At 39.0% G+C, this 20,213-nt stretch overlaps 3 protein-coding genes across 6 annotated transcripts in view; all 3 read left to right on the forward strand.

Annotated features, from left to right (window-relative positions):
• prom1a (prominin 1a) overlaps positions 1-5,252 on the forward strand; it is a 106,275-nt gene extending 101,023 nt beyond the window's left edge. For all 4 annotated transcript variants that reach the window (XM_036568791.1, XM_036568792.1, XM_036568793.1 and 1 more), the window contains 3 exons: positions 683-795; positions 2,034-2,068; positions 3,096-5,252. In XM_036568791.1, the coding sequence (XP_036424684.1) occupies positions 683-752 (70 nt within the window). In that variant the 3' untranslated portion in view covers positions 753-795; positions 2,034-2,068; positions 3,096-5,252. The remainder of the gene's footprint in view (positions 1-682; positions 796-2,033; positions 2,069-3,095) is intronic.
• A 3,194-nt stretch (positions 5,253-8,446) lies between these two features.
• On the forward strand, positions 8,447-10,838 carry fgfbp2a (fibroblast growth factor binding protein 2a). Its single transcript, XM_036568795.1, has 2 exons — positions 8,447-9,637; positions 10,296-10,838. Exon 1 carries the CDS (start codon positions 8,813-8,815, stop codon positions 9,629-9,631), a length of 819 nt encoding a protein of 272 aa, XP_036424688.1. The 5' UTR covers positions 8,447-8,812; the 3' UTR covers positions 9,632-9,637; positions 10,296-10,838.
• Positions 10,839-11,678: 840 nt separating this feature from the next.
• Positions 11,679-13,220, forward strand: fgfbp1a (fibroblast growth factor binding protein 1a). Its single transcript, XM_036568796.1, has one exon. The coding sequence runs from the start codon at positions 12,128-12,130 to the stop codon at positions 12,758-12,760; it is 633 nt and encodes a 210-aa protein (XP_036424689.1). The 5' UTR covers positions 11,679-12,127; the 3' UTR covers positions 12,761-13,220.
• The last annotated feature ends 6,993 nt before the right edge of the window (positions 13,221-20,213 follow it).

Here is a 20,213-nt window from a genome sequence, read left to right on the forward strand (position 1 = left end):
TACATAGATTAGTCTTAAAGGCACCATAAAAGAGCCTGTTTAATTTGAATGGATAAAGACATGTTGGCCATGTAAAAATAAAGTATGACCAATTTTGTTAGCAAAACTCACATAAATATTATGAGTGCAAATAGAATACAAGAAAATATGGGTCAAATCAGCACACAGTTTGACTCAATTCAAGATACTGGGTTCACGATTCAATATGCTCACAATATTTTGAACAAAATTCGAATGAATAAAAGTCAATGTATTCATGCTGTTGCAAGGCTTATTAATGCGTATATGGGTTGTCTGATTGACGCTGGTTGTTTATGAACTTGTGCTCAAACAATGCATTTGCATTTTATGCCAAATTTAGTACAATGTCCATTCTCCACAGTGCATTATCACATCTCCATGATGCACATTTTTACATTACAATATCGCAATGTCATGATACATTTTTACAGCCATACAAAAAATGTAAAATATGAGCCCTTTAAAGTCAGAACACATATTTTTAGTGACATTTGAGCCCCCACTGGAGTGCTCTGTGTGGCATGGGAAAGCTTGCGTCCTGCTCTTCTCGCACATTGGAGGGGTGTGAGAGTGAGAGGGGTCCTTTAGAGAAAGAGGTGGGTGGGGGGATGTTGAATACACGCTGACCGAGCGCTGACCATCTCTTCCTTTGTGCCCAAAGCATCCCTGCCTATGACACTATGACTCGATTCCCACGGGCCTCTGCGCCCCCTCGCCATGCCGACTGGTGACATGAAGGAGGAGCTTTTGTTTTTTTCCCAAAACTCCAGAAAGGTACTGATGGTCACTGGATGAAAGGAGATGGCCACTGTTATTCCACCTTTGCCAGCTGGCATAACCTCACAAATTAACTACTTTCACTGTTGCATGATCTGTATAAATAACCACTGATAGCACTATGTTTTCTGCTTGATTGCTTGTCAACTTATGCTTAGTTTTCCACTGCCATCGAATTCTTATCTCTCTCTGAAAAAAGTGATGCATTGAATTAATTTGATTCAAATGTGCACATCATTTCTACTTAAAGGAGAATTGCACCAATTTTTTAAAGATTTCTGCGAAGTTCGATCACTGAGTTGTAAATGAATGAGATTTCTTAACAATGGTGTTGATGGGAACCAGGGGTCTCATTGTCTACAATGTAAACATAGCCATTTTATTTTACTATCCAAAGTCACCAGTGAATCTACATATGTCTTTCTGTATCTAATGTTGATAATGTTGGTGAAATAGTAGTAAACCTAAAAATAATAAGTTTTTATTTGAGGACTATTTTGCCAAAACCTTGCATGTACCTGACTGGATTTTTAAAAATACATTTTAGACCAAAACTTTAAAAAAACAATGTTTCAGGCATCAGGCAGCATATTCATAACAATTTAATCTTTCTGTGAGGGAACTTTTAAAGGGATTAAACTCTTTGGATGTCTGGTTCCTATAACCACCACTGTGAACAACTTTGACTCAGTAAGATTCTCTAGAAGTGAGCATTTCACATCAAACCACTCTAAATAACCTTGCTAACATACTATTTCATCATGAAGACATTTAGAAAAATGTTGAAATTCCTATTTAAATAATATATGTATATGACGGCCTGACAATGTAGTCTTTCAGTTTAACTGCTCTTGACAATCATGTTGTTTAACGCCTTTTATTTATGTGGATATGTGAATATTTGAATCAACAAAGTTCAATGCATTACATTTTTTCAGTGCTGTCTGGTGCCATGTTTATCAGCAGCCTTTCCATATTTTAGAATTGTGTGTCTTCAAGACTTTGTGCTCTGTGAAGGTCTGTATTGTGTGAATTACTGACCAGTTGGTCATTGCTTGCCAATGTTTGACAAACATGTTTAACAACTCTGCAAACAGACATTACCACTAAGCTTCATGTTTGTTTTGTTGCTCTGCCTTTTCAAACCACCTCTTATTCTTTTGTCTCATTGACACTTTGGTTGGCCTTTTAATGCACTTCCTTGAAGTCATTCATCTTTTTTCCTGTTTTTCTAGCTCTATTGGGACATGGAACTGAAACTAACTGGACTGTAAGTCTCTTTTGACTCATTTTTGAATATAGGATGTACTGATGAAAAAGTGATACATCATTTCCAGAAGAGTCAAATACTCTTCATTTATTTAATTTCCAGTCAAAATGTCCATTAAGTACAAGTTATTCATTTAGTTATTTCATTGTATATAAGATAATCTACTTGCATAAGGAAGAGGACAGTGAAAAGAAAAAAATAGCAGTGTCCAAAACTGGAGATCAACAAAAGATTAGAAGCTATAGAGAAAATGGACTTCCTTAACAAGCACCTGCAAGGCCTGGTAGACCACCAAAACTGTCCCCTTCAGATATACAGCACTTAAAGTTTTCATTTTTGAGAGAGAGGAGAAAATCAAGCTTCACTCTTGTTTCAGATCTGAAAAAATCCACAGGTATTTCTGTCCAGGCTTCCACTGTTAGAAGACAATGCAATGATATTGGTCTGAAAGGACAAGCAGATGTCAAGAAGCCTCATTGAGAAAAGGAAACCATAAAGAACATTTGCACCTTCAAACAAAGAAGCTGCTGATGTTCTCAGAACAATGGACTGACCACCCCAGAGTCCAGACCTCAACATCACTTAATGTGTCTGGGGTATTTTGGATGGTGAGAAGCAGAAAACGCAACCAACTTCTAAGACTGAACTTCGAAGATGTGGAAAAATATCTCTGCAGAATTTTTTGAAAAACTAGAAACAAGCCTCCTAAAAAGAATGGAAGGTTTAAAAAGGTCAAAGAGTGGACACAATGAAAAAAATATAGATTTGGTTTTGAGGCTTTTGTTTCCTGATACTAACAAAGGCCATTCTGACTGGAAATTTAATAAATGAATACATGGCCAGTTGCTGACTTTTGCACTATACTATATATTGCATCAATATACTTTTGTCTTTCGGTTTACTTGTTTATGGCAGTAGTTTATTAAAATGTAAATTGTTACTTTTTCAGCATACTTTCCAGTCTTGATTCATTCAAGCCTTCACTCTTATGATGCATTACTCTCTGCTATATTCTTTTTTATTTCAGACTATTGCCCACCTGATGAACAGCTGGCCCAGTTTAAAGGGGGGTGCCATCAGAAGAGGACACTTAGCTACAGGGCCAAGAAATGGAGTCCATCTTCATGTTATACTATATATTCTCCTATGATGAAACTATGACACTTTTTCAGCTCCTTGTCTACGATGACCCTGCCTCATGGACGTTTTCCTTTGACGCCTTTTCACTTTTTCACATCATGTGAAGAGATTGCTGCATTGTTACAGCACTGTTATATCAGTCATGGAGTCAGGGAGGCCTCAACGTTTAGCTACTGTATGTATGTGTCTTTGTTTACAGTCACTGAAAGGTCACTTTTGGCAGACATAACAATGTTTCAACTGCTGCATTACTCTAAAAACAGTTTCTTTTTTCTCCTCACTATTGTTTTTTATTTAGTCTGCTTTTTTATGTTTGTGGAGAATACACTGTCTGGAGTTCAAATCTGTCAGTATACGAACCTCTTGAACTTCGTTTGGGGCCTGTCTGAGAGACTGGAGGATTTTTATCCATGTGTAAGGCGAAGTAAACCTATCTGACGACCACACTCTTGAATAGAGTGACAATGCCATCTAAGGCCAATGGCCTATGAGCCACCAACATTATATGCAACATATGTATGAATATACGCTCCAAGTGCTTGCAAATGCGCTAGTACTACAATAATGCAATGTGGGATTGTTGTCAAGCCATTCTGAGGCTGAATGAATTGTTGCCTTTTCATTTTTTTCTTTAGTCCATGGTACCTGTGCACAGTGAAAGAGGGCAACTGTAAATGCAAGCCTGTGTTCATCCTACATAAAAATTTCGCAAAGACCTGGATAACAATGGGAGAAAATTTGGTAGCACTTTACACAGGGGGAATAAGTCGGTAATACTATGGTAACAAGTTGTACTAACCTATAAATTATATGCTAATTTTCAGGGTGTTATTAAAGAAAAAGTTAGCAAATGTAACACTAACAGGTTGGTAATAAAATGGAAAAATAATGGTAACAAGTTATACTAACCTAAAAATTGCATCATTTTGTAGTTGTTAATAAATAATTAGTAATTGTCATGGTTACTAGTTGGTAATGAAATGGAAAATAATGGTAACTGAACTTTATTTTTTTTACTTTTTTATATTTTACATTATTACCCATTTATTACCGATCTGTAAAGTCAAGTGCTACCAGAAAATTCTTCAGTGGGTGTCAGATCATTGTTGTGTGTCTTGAAATGTTCAAGATATGATTTTAACTTGTAGCAGTAACATCTCTAACTGTTTGGGCAAATAAGAATGTGGCAGTTGTGATGTAATTTAGTTTACATTAATTAATAGCCAGGGTTTTTTTACACTGCCCTTCTTATGATACTAACCAGGAGAGCTCATCACAGTAGGCATAGTCTTACAACGCTCCAAGAAAAATTGCTTTTGACACCAAAATCTATTTTTAATGTAGATCTCAGGTCTTAGTGGGTTTTTTTGGGGTTGTTTTTTGTTTTTTGCTGATTACAAATATTGGTAGACAGTTTTGGGGTATTTACAATTACTTTCACTGACAAGCTATCAAAAGGGTGAATGTAATATATCTCAAAAAAGTTTGTATGTTTTTGGATAAGTGAGAACCCAGGAGCAAATTTACAAAATGCATTTTGTCTTGACACTTTACTTGAAGATTATAACAATGCCTACTTAATACTGTCATAGTCTATCATCACCAGTTACATCACCAAATATCTCTAGTTCATCACTAGGACTTTGATAATATTTCTGTCTGTTGTTAATAATCATGTCAGGTGCTAGATGTTTTTTATCATAACGGTTAAATCACTTGACGAGTATATGGCAGTGTTACGCAGGCCTCAGATAAAGTGTTCTACCTGATTTTTACTCATCTTCATTTCAGTTCCCCAAGGCACCTTAGTTCCATTCTGCTGTTGGCTGTGGTCTTGATTTATCATGCACTGTTCTTCCCCACCAGCTTAAGTGATAGTATGCCTGGTGGTGTGTTATGCTTGCTCAAAGACGTTCCGCTGATGTTTCGTGGCATTTAGCAGTCGTGGGGGCTGGTTGTCAGCGCGGCTGGTTTTCAAGTCCAAGTGGTTAGGCTGGCTATACTGTAAAATATTGTGAATAAAATTTCAAACTGAATTAACATCTTCAGTGTCTGTGTTCCTGTTTATTTCTGTTTAAACTCTGTCATTCGGGTGACATGATGCAAGTGCCAAGTTCCTTAGTCATCCATCACTCAAGTCTGAGAGTACCTGAGCAGGTATGCATATTTTATTATAATTTCTTCCTTTAAGTGAGCCTAAAATTTATGGCATAATAAATGGCATGATACCACTTTATTTTACCGATACTGATATTGATATTAAAATCCTGTGTATCGGCTGATATGATCCAATGTTCTTTCTTTTAAAACTACTAAGCTTTAAAATAAGCCGTAATTGAAGCATGAAAATATTAGAGACTGATATGCCACCTTTAACACTGTTATATCCCCTTAAACATAAATGTGATGGAAGTTATTTACAATGGCTAAGAAGCATTTTTCATTGCTTCTTTTTTCAAAACTCTTTACACTCCTCTTGGCAGAAATCTGCGGCTCAGCACTTAATTTCATACCCTAAATACTCTACATCTACCAAAACACTCAAAACACTCTCAACACTTGTGTTCTTACCAGAGGAATACTTTATCAATCACAGCACAGTCACCTAAGATACGTGATTAACTGGATCCACTATTTTATGTAAATCTATGAAGTACTAAAGAACTATTTGCTCTGTAGTTGTGTTTCACACTGTAATTAGTTTATTATTCTGTCAGCTCATGTAAAAAACAGTAGAACATGGATGAGTGCAGAAGTGTTTTTGAAGTTTGAACTATGTAAAATGTTTTATCTAAAGCAAATTTAGTTTTGCATTGTTTCATGGAAAGTATTTATTTCAGTTGATTAAAACCAGTTAAATTGCTTGTTACCACATTCTTTATAAAATTTACAATGCATTAAAATGTATTTTTTACAGTAAACAAAACAGAAAATTATATGTTTCTTGTACAGGAAGAAATGAAGTAATAAAAACTAAAATCTAGCAAAGAAAATAATGTAAGTCACAGATACTGTAGACACTTCCTCTGCCTGATCTCCATCATTTGGCCATGTTCTCATGGCATCCTAATATCCTCTCCTGCTTACAAATGTACAAATAAGCTTGTTTATTATGTGACGAGGCCTATGGTCTGTCCACCGTGAACATAACTCCTGCAGTGACCCCTTTTTATAGACGGTCACCCTCAGATTGGAATCGGACCTGTTTGCATACGTTTAGTCACCGATTTGTCTGTATGACTGCTATCACTTTTTTTGGCTTTTGTTGTTTGATATAGTATTTGTGATTTATGACATTTGGTTTATTTTCAAGTGAGAAGTGAATTAATGAATGGTGGGCACTGAATTCACACTGTATTCAGGCAAAGAAAAACGCTTCATGGTTTGGTCCAAGTTGTCGACACGTTTTATGGTTTTATGTTTTATACCAGCCAGATTAAACCATTTAAATCATTAAATCATTTAAAATATTTAGCAAAATTTAAATTGGGCTAATTGAACTGTTCATGTTTATGTATACATATCTCTCACACACACACACACACACACACATCATCTAAACCGCTTATCCAGATGGGTCACAGTGGGGTGCTGGAGCCTATCCCAGCTGTGATTGGGCGGAAGGCAGGATACACCCTGGACAGGTCGCCAGTCCATCGCAGGTGTATACATATCAGATTAAATATAATAGTCATTTAAAATTGGTAGAGTTTATTTTAGACTCAAATTAGGCTCCATTTGCAGCATATTTGATTTGCTTGATTATGAACTGTTGCAGCTTCTTTGACTTTGACTTGAGATGAGTACAGCCTACTTTTGACTTTATTATATGCAGCAAAGAATTAATAACAATGTCGAAATTAATTAAAGTTGGACTCTTTCAGTGTTAGCGTTGGACTCCGCCAGGGTTGTGCCCTGTCTCCACTCCTGTTTGTGATAATCACGGACGGGGTGTCAAGGCGTAGCCGTGGTCAGGAGGGCATTATGTGTGGAGGCCGGAGGATGGCGTCTCTGCTATTTGCAGACGATGTTGTTCTTTTGGCTGGATTACATGGATGCCTCCAGCACGCACTGGACCAGTTTGCAGCTGAGTGTGGGGGTGTACCAGGCATGGCCTACCGGGACAAGACCCCGGGGTCGTCCTAGGACGCGCTGGAGGGATTATATCTCCAGGTTGGCCTGGGAGTGGCTTGGGGTCCCCGGGAATGAGCTGGAGGAAGTTGCGGGGGACAGGGTCATCTGGGATTCTCTGTTCTCCCAACTGCTACCGCGACCCTAGCTGGACTAAACGGTTAACGACGACGATGATGATGATGTTTTTGCTACTTTGAGGGTGAGGATTCATCCTCCCTTGCCTTTTCTTGTGCTAAACAATGAGTCCCCAATTTTTCTCAACACAAAAAGTTTAGCCAGCACCACAGCAGCCAATGATTCTTCCTCTTTCTATGTCTTCCAACCAGCGCTATAGCACCACCAAATTCAAGCTGCCACTTCAACGTAAAACTGTGAAAGGCACTCTCAAGAGTCAGTAGAGTCTGGGCTACTGTAGAAACATGGTGGCTCAACATGACGGCCTCTGATGCAAGAGGACCCGCTCTCTATGTAGATATGAAGGCCTCATTCTAAGCTAACAGAAACACAATGATTCATAGTTATAGGTGATTATACAGTCATGAAAACATGCTTTTGTATACTATATTCCATTTCTGCTAATTGATCCCCCTAAATCTTACACACTGCACCTTGACATATGCTTAATCTATTCAGTTCTCAGCTTTAAATTGCTAACAGAGATGCTTGGCTCCCTGGCTTGATCTAGGGCCAAAGGTAAAAAGGCTTTCAGTGGCTGCAGTGAAGCAGAACTATTGCGGATGTTTACATTTTGGGTCCCCTTCTTCCAGAAGGGCCTGATTGCTTCAAAATGAGAGTTAAGTGCCAATATCCTCCCTCAGTGGACCCTGACCCTAGCCCTACACACCCACCCCAGTTCCACATCACAATCAGCTTTTATATCAGTGCCCATAGTTTGCATTTGAATGGATTTAATTAGTTTGAATGTTGTTTGAATGTTAACGTTCTTCTTGCGAAGCAATAAAACACTCTGATGAATGTTCTGCATTCCAGCTTGCACATGTCTTGAACACTGTATATGTTGTTAAGCGTCATGTTTTTGATGGTTGGGCCTTATAAAAATGGGACCACCGCTTCCTGTCCATTGTCAACAACTTATTTTTAAAATATGGTCCTTGTAAAAAAAATTCCATTCATAAGAATGCACAAAGAGAAGAACGCACATATATAGCTGTGGTGTTCTCCCGCCAGTTGCATAAAGCACCATGTGCGTTCTGGGTTTGGGTGTGTGCCCTCAATGTTTAGCCATATGTGTTGCTCTCAGTTGGTTTCATATGTGCCTCCTTCTCATTGACAGTCCCCAGATGACCATGCCAGCAGGCTAAGGGGGCTGAGCTCCCCCTCTCTCCAGGCCAGAAGATGTTTCTTTGCCCTTATTGTAACTTAAATGCCCTCTTTGTGAGCAGTGGACATAAATAGCAGTGGACGTCTTGCTGCTTCTCAGTCTCAGCCTTCAAAACTCCAGCTTTCAACATGCACAGTCTGGCCAGTGCACTCCTGCTGTCCTGCTGCTTCTGGTCATCCCTTGCCCAGAGCCATGATGGAGAAGAGCAGAGAAGAAGTGTTTGGGATGACCCCATTCAGTTTTCCACCAAAGCCAAGGATCAATGCTCTATGATGGTAACAGGACAGGGTGAGCTGACCAAACTGCGCATCTCCTGCCAATCCCAGGACAGGTCCTACTGGTGCGAGTACCAGGGCAGGCCGCACGTTTGCCGTCCCTACAACAACAACCCACGTCACTTCTTCACACAGATCATGTGGGACCTGCGCAAGTTGAGAAACGCCTGCCAAGGAAAGAGCGCATTCAAACCTTTCATGTGCAAAAGAGCCTCTGACGAGGCCCAAATGGTCTTCGCTACCTCCTCCTCATCCTACGATGCACCAGTCCAGCCAGGCTGGACTAGACCAGACACTACAGAATCTCCAACCACCAGGGAAGAGATCAAGCCAAGGCAGGCCAGGCCTGACTATCCAAAATCCGATCAAGTCAGGCCAGAACAAGTTAGGCCAAATGGGGCAAAGCAAAGAATGAAATCATCAAAATCCCCTTCTAGGTCTCAAGCAGTGAAGACAGATCAAGCCAGAGCAGAACAGGGTAGAGGAGCTTCAGGAACCAAATCAGCAAGACCAATGACGGTACTGAAACCGAAGATGACTACACCAGCAACAACAGCACCACCACCAACCACTCCAGTTCCCTTGAGCACAGCTAAGAGGCTGGCGAAGCAGCGCTGCTGGCCTTCCTTACAGGGCGTCTGTGCCTTTGTCATTGGCTGGTTTACATACTGAGGAAAGGTATGCTAAGTGAATCATTATTGCAGTTTTATTAAGTATTTAACACCTTGATGAATGTTCTAAATTACAGATTGAATTACATTTATATAAGCTATTATGAAATTAGTTGCACATAACTTCCAGCACAGATAAAACAAAGGAGGAATGCATATACAGTTTTATGCAAAAGTTGGAATGCATATACAGTTGTATGCAAAAGTTTGAATGCCTTTATTCAAGTTATGTTTTGTTGTTTTTGTAAGTGAAAATAAGTTAACATATTATCTACAAGGAACTTAAATATGCAAATTTTAATGCACAATAAAAATAGATGTTTTTTAAATTGCCTTAACTTGTTTTTACAACAAGTTAACACAATTTTTTTTAAAAATCCAAAAAAGGTGACTTTATGTGACTTTACATTGTAGGAAACGTGCTGGAAATGTGCATGCACTGTCCAGGCTAATCATTTTTTTTCTTAGCAAATTTTCCCCTACTTTTTTTGATGCTATTTATAATTTACAATTTTCAAATGAATGCAAAATTGTTTTTCTTCTATTGTTTTTATTTGTGTGTTATTTTACTACTTGTGTTGCAAAACGTCCTTGATTCTGTGAAAGATGCTCTATAAATAAACTTTTTATTTTTATTATATCGTTTCTTGTTTACTTTTTCACAGATCAATCCTCCTGATAAAAGAGGCCTCGAAAATACTGGAAGCCTGGAGTGGTTCTGTGCAACAAGCTGAAGATTTTTGAATGGGAGAATGAGAGAAATCCCAACAGGCTTGTAGTGAAAATCATCCTCTACAGCATATTGTCATATACAGTTGTCAGTTGTACAGGATTTGAAGGAGTGAATGGCCTGAGCTGAGCATGATTAACCATGTAACTCGGTCTACCTTTGGACCACTGTGTGAGGCCACCAAATTTACTCTTCAGGTGTGTAGAGTTGAAACAGGAGCTTCATGTATCTTCTTTATCCTCTAAGATTCATGTGTACTGAACAGTATATGGGCATTGTTATGGAGACTTTTAAAATCTGATTTTATGTATGTACAGTGGGAATTAGGGGACTTCTGGACAGGTAACAATCCAAATTTTGATTTGCGATGTACTTTAACTACATCAGTAAGTACTCAGCTGTCTCAGTAACTGTCTTATGTAGTGGTCAGTCAGTGTATGAATCTCTGTATATATAATGAATAAATGTTGATTCTTTATATCTTTGCCTCTGGTTTGGGACGTACAGCAGGGGGAGCTGGTGTGTTAGTGTGTTAGACAGAGAGCGAGAGAGAGAGAGAGAGAGACATAACAGCTACATTTGAACAAACCTGCCAGCTGTCAGACTCCAGTGGTGGGAACTGAAGCAGAATTATATCTGCTGAAGTAAAAGTGTGAGTAACACTAATTGTCTAAGCCCTAGAGAGAGTTTAGTAGTCGTCATTAGTCCAGATACAGACTTCACATACTGTCATGTGTAAACGTTTGTGCATCCCTGGTGAAATTCCATGTTTTGTTGGTTTTCTAAGTAAAAATAAGTGAACACATCCTTTACATTTTAATGCACAATTATTGTTTATTTGCTGAACTAAACATAGAGAAAAAAGTGATAAAATACAGCCTGTGCAAAAGGTATATATATTCATATTTATATTTTATGTTTTTTAGATGTTAAACTCAGTCAACAAACAAAAATTGTACACTTAAATTAACTAATTACACACTTCTTTTCACTTAGAAACATGTCATTTGACCATTGATCTGGTATCTATCATTTTCAAAGTGTAACACAACCTAGTGACACTGAAATACAGTAAAAGAAACTAAAGCACCCAGTAAAGTGTCCATAGTCATGCAAATTTGTGTTGATAGTTTCCGTCACTGCAGACAAGCCATTTCAGGTTTCTCGCCCACGAAGATAACATTCCTGTAAGAGATTATCCAACTTTTTAGTGTAGGAGGGTAGGTAGGTGTGTGGGTAGGTATGTATTTAGCACTTACTGGGGACCAAATCCTCCCAATATGATAAATGATGATTGGAAAATGTGATCTTTTTATGACACTGTGGGGACATTCACATTAAATGGCATCATTTATTTAAATATACTTTAGCACCGAGTTTGTGGGCGTAGCACAGCATCATTTTGCTGCATTAAGAGCAATAACAAAGGAAATACCCCACAAAGATGGGAATACAAACTTGTGTGTGAGTGTACGTGTTGGGGGGGGGGTGTGAGTCAGACGGCTCAAATAAAGGTGTGTGCCCGGAAGGAGGCCTATAAAGACCATGCACGAGGACCTCAGGTGTCAGCCTGCATTCCAGCTCCATGCTGCAGGCTAGGCATGCTTGCTTAGGGCTGCTTAACCAAGTCACATTTCAGCTGGATTTCAACTGTGAAAGGAGCTACTCCACCACTCTGGTTTTTCTGTTTGGTCGGGTGAAAAGCTGACTGTATCTTCGCAGGGTTTCAGCTTTTCTCTGCAGCCTTTCTGAAACCATTCCTAAGGAATGCTGTGCTTAAAGGCCACATTTGTGGTGCTCATCTTGGCCTGCGTGGCGCAACACATTCTGCAGGCAGAGGGAAGAAAGGGACAGCAGGAGAGGAAGGGACGAGGGCGAGCGCAGCAGGACGCTTTCTCTCCAAAGCCGACCTCACCCAGCCACCATGAAAATGAGAAGAGGTCCAGTGGAAAGGCTGCATCCAAAGGCCGGTTTTCCACCAAAGACAAGATGCAGTGCGGCTGGGAAGCCACAGGAGACGATGCACTTGTCCTTAGCATCAGCTGCACCAAGGGAAATGAGAGCTTCCGCTGTGAGTACACTGCAAATCCAAGACTGTGTCCTCAGTATGAGTCCAGCTCCACAAAGTTCTGGAAGCAGATCGGTCGCTCCTTGAAGAAGCAGAAGAAACTGTGCCGTGACCCCAAGGCACTGGTCAAAGCAGCCGTGTGCAAAAATGCGAGCAGGGAGGCGCATTTCAGCCTCAGGACCCCTGCCAAGGCCCAGCATCCAACCCAGCCCAGCAACAAGGACTGCAACGGACTTTCTGATTCAAGCAAGCTTGCTAAGGAGTACTGCAGTAGCTCTTGGTCTTCAGTCTGTACTTTTTTCTTTACCATGGTTCAGAATGAGGATTGTTGAGTGTGACCTTTGGAACTTTTTGACCTAATTTCCTCAGCAAATAACAACGTAATGTACTTAACATTACAATATTACATTATAATATATAATATATTCTGTTTATATTTTGAAATATACCAGGAACAATTTATATCATCCCTGTAGAGGAACTACCTCGTCCATCTTGTCAAAATCTAACAAAATATATTTTACTATTTTGTTAAATGTTTGTGTTAGATGTAAGTGCTTGGCCGCTAACATTCCTGTTGTATGTATGTATGTTAGCGAAAGTCCCATTCTTTTAGGACATTTAGTTGCTCTTCTGCAAGGGAACTTAGTTTTATGTTCTGTTGATATTGATCAAAAGTAATGCAACGTATATATAAAATTTAAGTTGTTTTTTCTGTACGTCTCACCTCATCTGTAATACATCTGATAGATTGACACTACCTGAAATAAATTCCTTGCTACATTTCTTAGATTTTCTGCCATTCTTTGCGCATAAAAAAGCAATAGCCTTTAGGATATACATTTTTAGATTTGAATAAGCAAATGCTGTCTTTGGATGGTAATATTAAATTGATAATATTGTAGTCTATGACACACTCCTGGCTGTATAAAGAGCATATGCACAATCACAGCTAAAACATGAATTTCGCTGTTGTTGGAAGAAAACCTTGTATCTCCATTTTTGATGTTTTTCAGTTTTTGACATAATTTGAAAATACTTGTTACCCTTTTCAATTTCATGATGAATGGACTAAAAGAAAGGCCCTAAAATTACTTGGAAAAACATCTGGTTCCGTTGACTTACATTAAAACTAAAGTGGGTGTTTTCCTTCTCCTGTAAAGTTACCATTCTGGAAATACAAGGTTTTCTTCTGATAATAGCGATATACTAGCCATAGATCTGTTAACCGTTTATAGAGGTAAGAGATTTCTAACAGATTAAAATATGTCAGGTCTCATGGTGTAGTCTTACATGATCAATGTTTCAGTAAACACCAAATCAGAGAATTTTCTCTTTCTTATGTTTTAACCCTTGTGTGGTGTTGGGGTCTGTGGGCCCCTTTTTCATGAAAAATGAAAAATTTTCTGTGAAGAACATATAAAATAACCCATTTTCAGTGCCTTCACACCGTTCACCCCCCCCCACACATTTATATTACACTGGTATTATTGTGGTGTTGGGGTGAACCTGTGAAAGTGTGGAGGTGCTGTGTCCTTCACTCTGTTCTCCTCCTACATGGCTGCTGTTTGTGTGTGTGTGTCTGTGTGGGTATGTGTTTGTATATGTGTGTGTGTGTGTGTGTGTGAGGGTGGACAACATGGACAGGCTGCTTACTGGCTACAGCTGCTAAAGAAGAACACTATGCTGGACACGTGATATTTTACACTTCAGGTATTTTCACATAAATTGTTGTGGCTGTATTGATTAAAGAAATAATAATGTGGGTCCATCAGACTACTGACATGAAAAACAACTCAAGGGTTAAACAATATAGACCTATTCTGTTTTTAATGAACTAGTTGTGACCATTCAAAATGTCTTGCCAGCCTTTTAAAGCTTTGGACACAGAAACACTCAGCTTGAAATGATTAAAACTGATGAAGACTCCTATCTTTATATGCCATCATGCTTTTTGATTGGTATCGATTGTACAATTTACTTCTTTCTTGGCTTTCCATTGATACCATGCAACCATATATGTCCAAAAGTTTGTAGACAGCAGTTTCTTCTAAAATCAGTGCAATTGAGAGTTTGCTGCAGTAACGGCCTTTACTTTTCTGAGAGAGCTTTACACTACATGTTGGAACTGTGTTGTGAGGATTTGATTGCATTCAGCCGCAAGAGCATTAGTAAGGTCAGGTACTGATGATGGATGATTAGTTCTGGATCACAAATGTCACTCCAACTCATCCCAGTGGTGCACAGATATACAGATGCTTGGTGCTGGGCATGGTGACCTTAAGCTCACGTGCATCTGCTCCAGCGTCCCATTCTATTGACAGTGCTTTTCTTTGCAAATTATACAAGCTGTGTGGGTGCAACTGAACACCTTTGTCAAGAATGGGTGCACCTTAAAGTAACCAAACCAGCTAATTAAAGGGGTGTCTGAATACTTTTGGATATTGAGTTGCATGAATAGGCTTTGTTCGTTCTGATATTAACTCTAACGTCCAGGTCCATGTTCTTGCTGTGATACCAGATAAATTCAGAGGAAATGTAATGATTAATGTACATGTAATCTCAGACTCCAGTACTACATCTAAACATGTTTATTCAAGTCCCCATGCTGAGCTATGAGTACAATGTGGCGCAAACCACAAAAGAGCGGACTTCCTCCTCCCTCTTATTGAAGGGAACAGAGTAAACATGTTTGACATGTACCTGCACATTTCATCCCAATCCCACCCACACAGCAGAAAGAACCCGGATGTGATATTAAACTGAACACACATTATTCTAAGATTAGATGAACATGATGCTAAGATTTGCAGGAAAACCGCAAAATACTGTAAAAATACACTGCTTTCTGCCTTTTGCCTTAACAGTGACCCTAAATAGCATTTGTACACTTGTGTCATACTTAAAGATGTTTGAAGTACATTGTGCTAGGGAAACAAAATGCATCAAAAATGACTTTATATGCTTTAAACACAAAAAGTGAGGTTCACCAGCACATGGTCTTGCACTCCACACCGAGCCAAAACTATGTGGATACCGAACCAGCACAGCTATGTCAGCTTCTTGGACATCCCATTCCAAAACAACAGGCCTTAATATGGAGTTGGCCCCTGTTTGCAGCTTTAAACAGCTTTCACTCTTCTTGGAAGCCTTTCCACAAGATTTTCGAGTGTGTGTGGGATTTTGTGGCCATTGGTTGGACGAGAAGACCTGGCTTGCAATCGACTTTCCAATTCATCCCAAAAGTGTGCAGGTGTCCACATAGTTTTGATGATATAGTGTATATGGCTAGGAGCTACCAACAAGTCCATGCTAGGGACGTGCATTCTAATTTTGATATTCAAATATTTCTAAGATGAACGGACGTCTGATTAACCACATTGAAAGGAAAAACTAGGTTTGCCTTTTTAGGTGATAACACTAGTGTTGCACAAAAATATAGCACCATACAGAAAAATGGTTTATCATTCAAAAGGAGCCGAGAGTGAAACCAGAGTCACACTGGATGCTGATGAGGACTTCATGTCTTCTAAATGACATAGTGTCTCCTCAGTGGACGAGGTGCCAACATGTTGCTTCAGCTGGAGTGTTTAGTCTAGGTAGCGATACAGCTTCACTATCTCTGCCTTCTCAGTCACATCCTTGACAACACGGCCTTGGCAACACGTTCACATTCAGGCACTCATGTTTCAATGTAGCACAGTACAACATAACATACTTTCTCACAAATACAAGCAAAAACAAGGCTTTTCACTGAGCTGTTGGCCTGTATATTTTATCTGTCTTCCCGCAATAAAATGTAACAAATACCTGCATTGATTTGAGTTTTCAAATAATGGCATTTTTAATGATTAACTGAGTAGTCCAGTACACATGCGCACATCTAGTGCACACTGCTAATCCTCACTCCTATAATTTAAGAATAATTAAGCCAGTTTGCATCTTTTTCCTAAGGCGTATTACTAATTAATAAGCCCTGGGATTTAACAAGCCTGGGAATTTAAGGGCTTTAAAAAACAGATTCATACAGAAACACATCAGTTCTCAGTGTCAGGTTAGCGAATGCTCAAAACAAATCTATTAAATCATTAAGTATAAGTTATTCATTTTTCAGGAGATATCTCTAAGGAGATTCACACTTCATAGGGTGGCGGGCTACACTCTACTTGATAGGGTGAGGAGCTCGGAGTAGAGCCGCTACTCCTCCGAAATTGAGAGGAGCTAGCTGAGGTGGTTTGGCAACTGACAAGGATGCCCCCTGGACGCCTCCCGGTGGGTGTTTACCAGGCACAGCCTGCTGGGATGAGGTCTCTAGGTCATCCTAGGACCCGCGGGAAGGATTATATCGCCAAGTTGGCCTAGCAGAGGCTCGGGGTCTCCCAGAATGAGCTGGAGAAAGTTGCGAGGGACAGGGTCGTCTGGGATTCTCCGCTCTCCCAACTGCTACCTCGACCCTATCTGGATTAAGCTGTTAATGATGATGATGGTGAGTTTAAAAAATGATTAAAAGCTACAGAGAAAATAGGGCTCTCAACAACCACCTGGAAGACCTGGCAAACACCAAAACTGTCCCCATCAGATAAACAACACTTAAAGCTTTCATCTTTGAGAGAGAGGAAAAAATCAAGCTGCTTCAGATCTGAAAACATCCACAGGTGTTTGTCCATCCTTCCACTGTTTGAAGACAACAAATCAAGCAAAGAAGCTGCTGGTGTTCTCACAACAATGGACTGTCCAGCTCAGAGCCCAGATCTCAGTTTCACTGAATGTGTTTGAGGTTGTGAAGCAGCAAATGGAACCAACTTCTAAGACTGAACTTTGGAGGTGTGGAAAGATATCCCTGCAGATTTTGATCCGTTTGATAGATAAGACTGAAAGCAAGTTTCCTTAAAAGAGCTGCAGTAAAGGCAAAGAACTGACATACCAAAATTTATATTATAACTCCTATTATATTTAGTTGTGTTTCCTTTTTTTGGCACTGAAAAATTAATAACTTTAATGCTGGTTTTCACTGCACTACTTTTAAGTTGCAGGATACAGGCCATATTTTATTATATGTACAGGTACTTCAAATGTTATTGTTCTGGAGACTTAAATCATTTTACACGTCTTTAATGATTGAGAGGTATTATTAAGTTGGAAAACACTCGACTGGTTGATTAAGAGTGATTAAGAGTATGAGCAATGGTGTATTTTAGGGCAAAACAATTTTCAGTAACAGACGCAAGCCTCAATTCACCCCTCGGCTTAAAATAGGTTGAATAGCAACTCTAACATTCCTAGTGTGTGAGTGTGTGTTTGGGGGAGAGAGAGAGAGAGAGAGAGAGAGAGAGAGAGAGAGAGAGAGAGAGAGTAGAAATCAGTGACTTTCTCTCCAACTTAGAAAGCTGATGTTAACCTCTTTCTGCAGGCCCCCCAGGGGTCAGCGGAATGGAAATTGACTCAGATATTTTTAAATAGTTTAATCAAATAAAATATTTTTCCCTGTGACTCGTTATCATGGTATACCATGGTAATACAATGTTGGCTCTCTGTGTTTGAAATATTGTGACTATGTTGAGCCGCTAGTGAGCAATGATGGGCGAAGGTGGAGAAATGAGAATCGCCTTGCTGTGAAAACAATTCACACCTCTCTACAAAGACGACGGTGTTGGGATAAAACGGAACTGACAACTGTAGCGGAAAATAAATTTAATGATTACTGTGAAAAGGGGTTAAGTACAAAGAGTTCCTGCTTAGTCACAATGCTCAGTACTTTAGCATTTAATTTGTAATTTACATACATTTTACACATCAAATTAAACTAGAAGCTGCTGATTTAGACTAGTTTACATTCACATTACTAGGCTGAAGTGGCACAAATCAAATGTTTTGCCTCAATGGAACACAGATCTGTTGTTTTCAGAGTTGTGTGGACACACAAATCTGATCTTTTCAAATCCAAGTCCTAGATCGGGTACATATCCGATTAAAGGTCATGCACGCTCAGACTACGCGTGTGCTGTCATTTAGTGCTGATGAGGTAGCAGCACGAAACCTAAAGTTAGTGCCAGTAAACTGTGCAAAAGCAAAAATCTGATCCTTTTTCACCTTTTTCTTGCTTCATGATTACATTATGATTTTCATAACGAAGGCTTGTTCTGCTGATCAGTTACTGTTCGCATTATGTTCATTCATGTGATGTTATTGATCAGGATGTACTCATTCGAGTCATTTCAGTACACAATCTTGTTCACATTAACCTCTTAAAATCCCAGGCTTTTTACATACTAAAGCTTATTACTCAGTTACTACGGGGATTCAATGGAACCTGAATGAGCTGTTTTTAGGTTACATAAGTGTGTAATAAAACTTGACAGATTGAAAAAAATGACAATTTGAGTCACTTACCTGCACAAATGTAAACAATCAAGTTAGAAAGATCGGATCCGAGCAAAAAATCTAAATTGAGCAATGACGCTTATAATGTCAACATAGCCTTAGAACATTTAACATTTAACATGGGCCTATATATTTTTGCCATTTGACATCCACTTATGACATTTGTATGGTTTGATGCGCCAAAAGCAGTCATAACCCTGACTGTTTCTTTAAGACCCTTATATGTAAATGGGCTCGGTTTGGATTGGCTGTTCTGTATTGTGCCTCATTCAAAAAGCAGAGCAGACTGAAACACTGTTTATAACTTCAGTGTGAGTGGGCGGAGCTAAACTGCTGTAGGATGAATAGGTGTATTTATACAAATGCACTGGCTTTTGTGACATTGGAAAATCAGTGGATTTAAAATGGGCTGTTTTTGCAGCTAAGCTTCCATTTATTGACTGGATGGACTTTTTGAAACTTTGACAGTGTTTACATACTAGAGCAAACGTTTTTAGTGAGGAAAATCCAGTTTTCCATGATATGGGCTCTTTAATATGAGTGCTAACCATCAGAATCTTAGTTAGCATTTTAGACTACAGATTACAATGATATATGTTACTACAGCAGGAAATTCTAGAGATATTAGGTTTAGAAGTTGGCAGTTGCCAAATAATCTACCGTTAGTTATAGTTTAGTTATTAGAATAGGCCAGTCTTCCCTGGTCCATTCTGATGACCATCACATAGACAGTTTTCACTAAAAGGAATGTGTTTTTCATCTTGTTGTGTTATTTCCATGCACTCAGTCAACCACATGGAGGTTTAATAAACTTTCATAATGCAGTAACTATTGTTTTTAACAATGAGAAATAAAACTCACTCTAGTATGACGAATAGCCACTTGTGGGTTTTGAAGAAGAATATATGTGTGAAAACCGGAATGAAGCTCACACACATGCTGTGGCTGCTCCTTCCTGAGAAAAACAAATGGTTCTTAACACTTTCCAGATCTGGTCAGTTGACATAAGTCCATGAACTATGGTGCTGTCTTATATAATGAGAGATTATCTATCCTGTGCTGAAAATGAGTGGACAGTCCTACCCAAAAAAAGGCAGGTAGAGAGTTAATGAAGTTTGCTGGCATTGTGTCAAGGTTCTTAATGATCCTATAGCCATTATATGATGACTGGAGGATAAAAACATAATTTTTGGAATGTAGATTGTGAAGGAAGAGAGAAGCATCTCCCTCAGGCACATAACGATTAGCTGTGTGTAGAACCCAACGTGTTGAGACCAGACATAAAACTAAAATGTCTTATTTGCTGCTTTTCTAACTGTCTAACATTTTTCTTTTTCTTTTTTTTAGTAAAATTATTTGATATACCAGGTAAACATTATTTGTTTCAAAACATACCATTTATTC

The sequence above is a fragment of the Colossoma macropomum genome, unplaced genomic scaffold (assembly GCF_904425465.1).
Source record: "Colossoma macropomum unplaced genomic scaffold, Colossoma_macropomum, whole genome shotgun sequence".
NCBI lineage: Eukaryota > Metazoa > Chordata > Actinopteri > Characiformes > Serrasalmidae > Colossoma > Colossoma macropomum.

What these genes read in the sequence shown, in the direction of transcription:
- fgfbp2a (XM_036568795.1), top strand. Translation starts at nt 8,813, where the DNA reads ATGCACAGTCTGGCCAGTGCACTCCTGCTGTCCTGCTGCTTCTGGTCA.
- fgfbp1a (XM_036568796.1), top strand. Translation starts at nt 12,128, where the DNA reads ATGCTGTGCTTAAAGGCCACATTTGTGGTGCTCATCTTGGCCTGCGTG.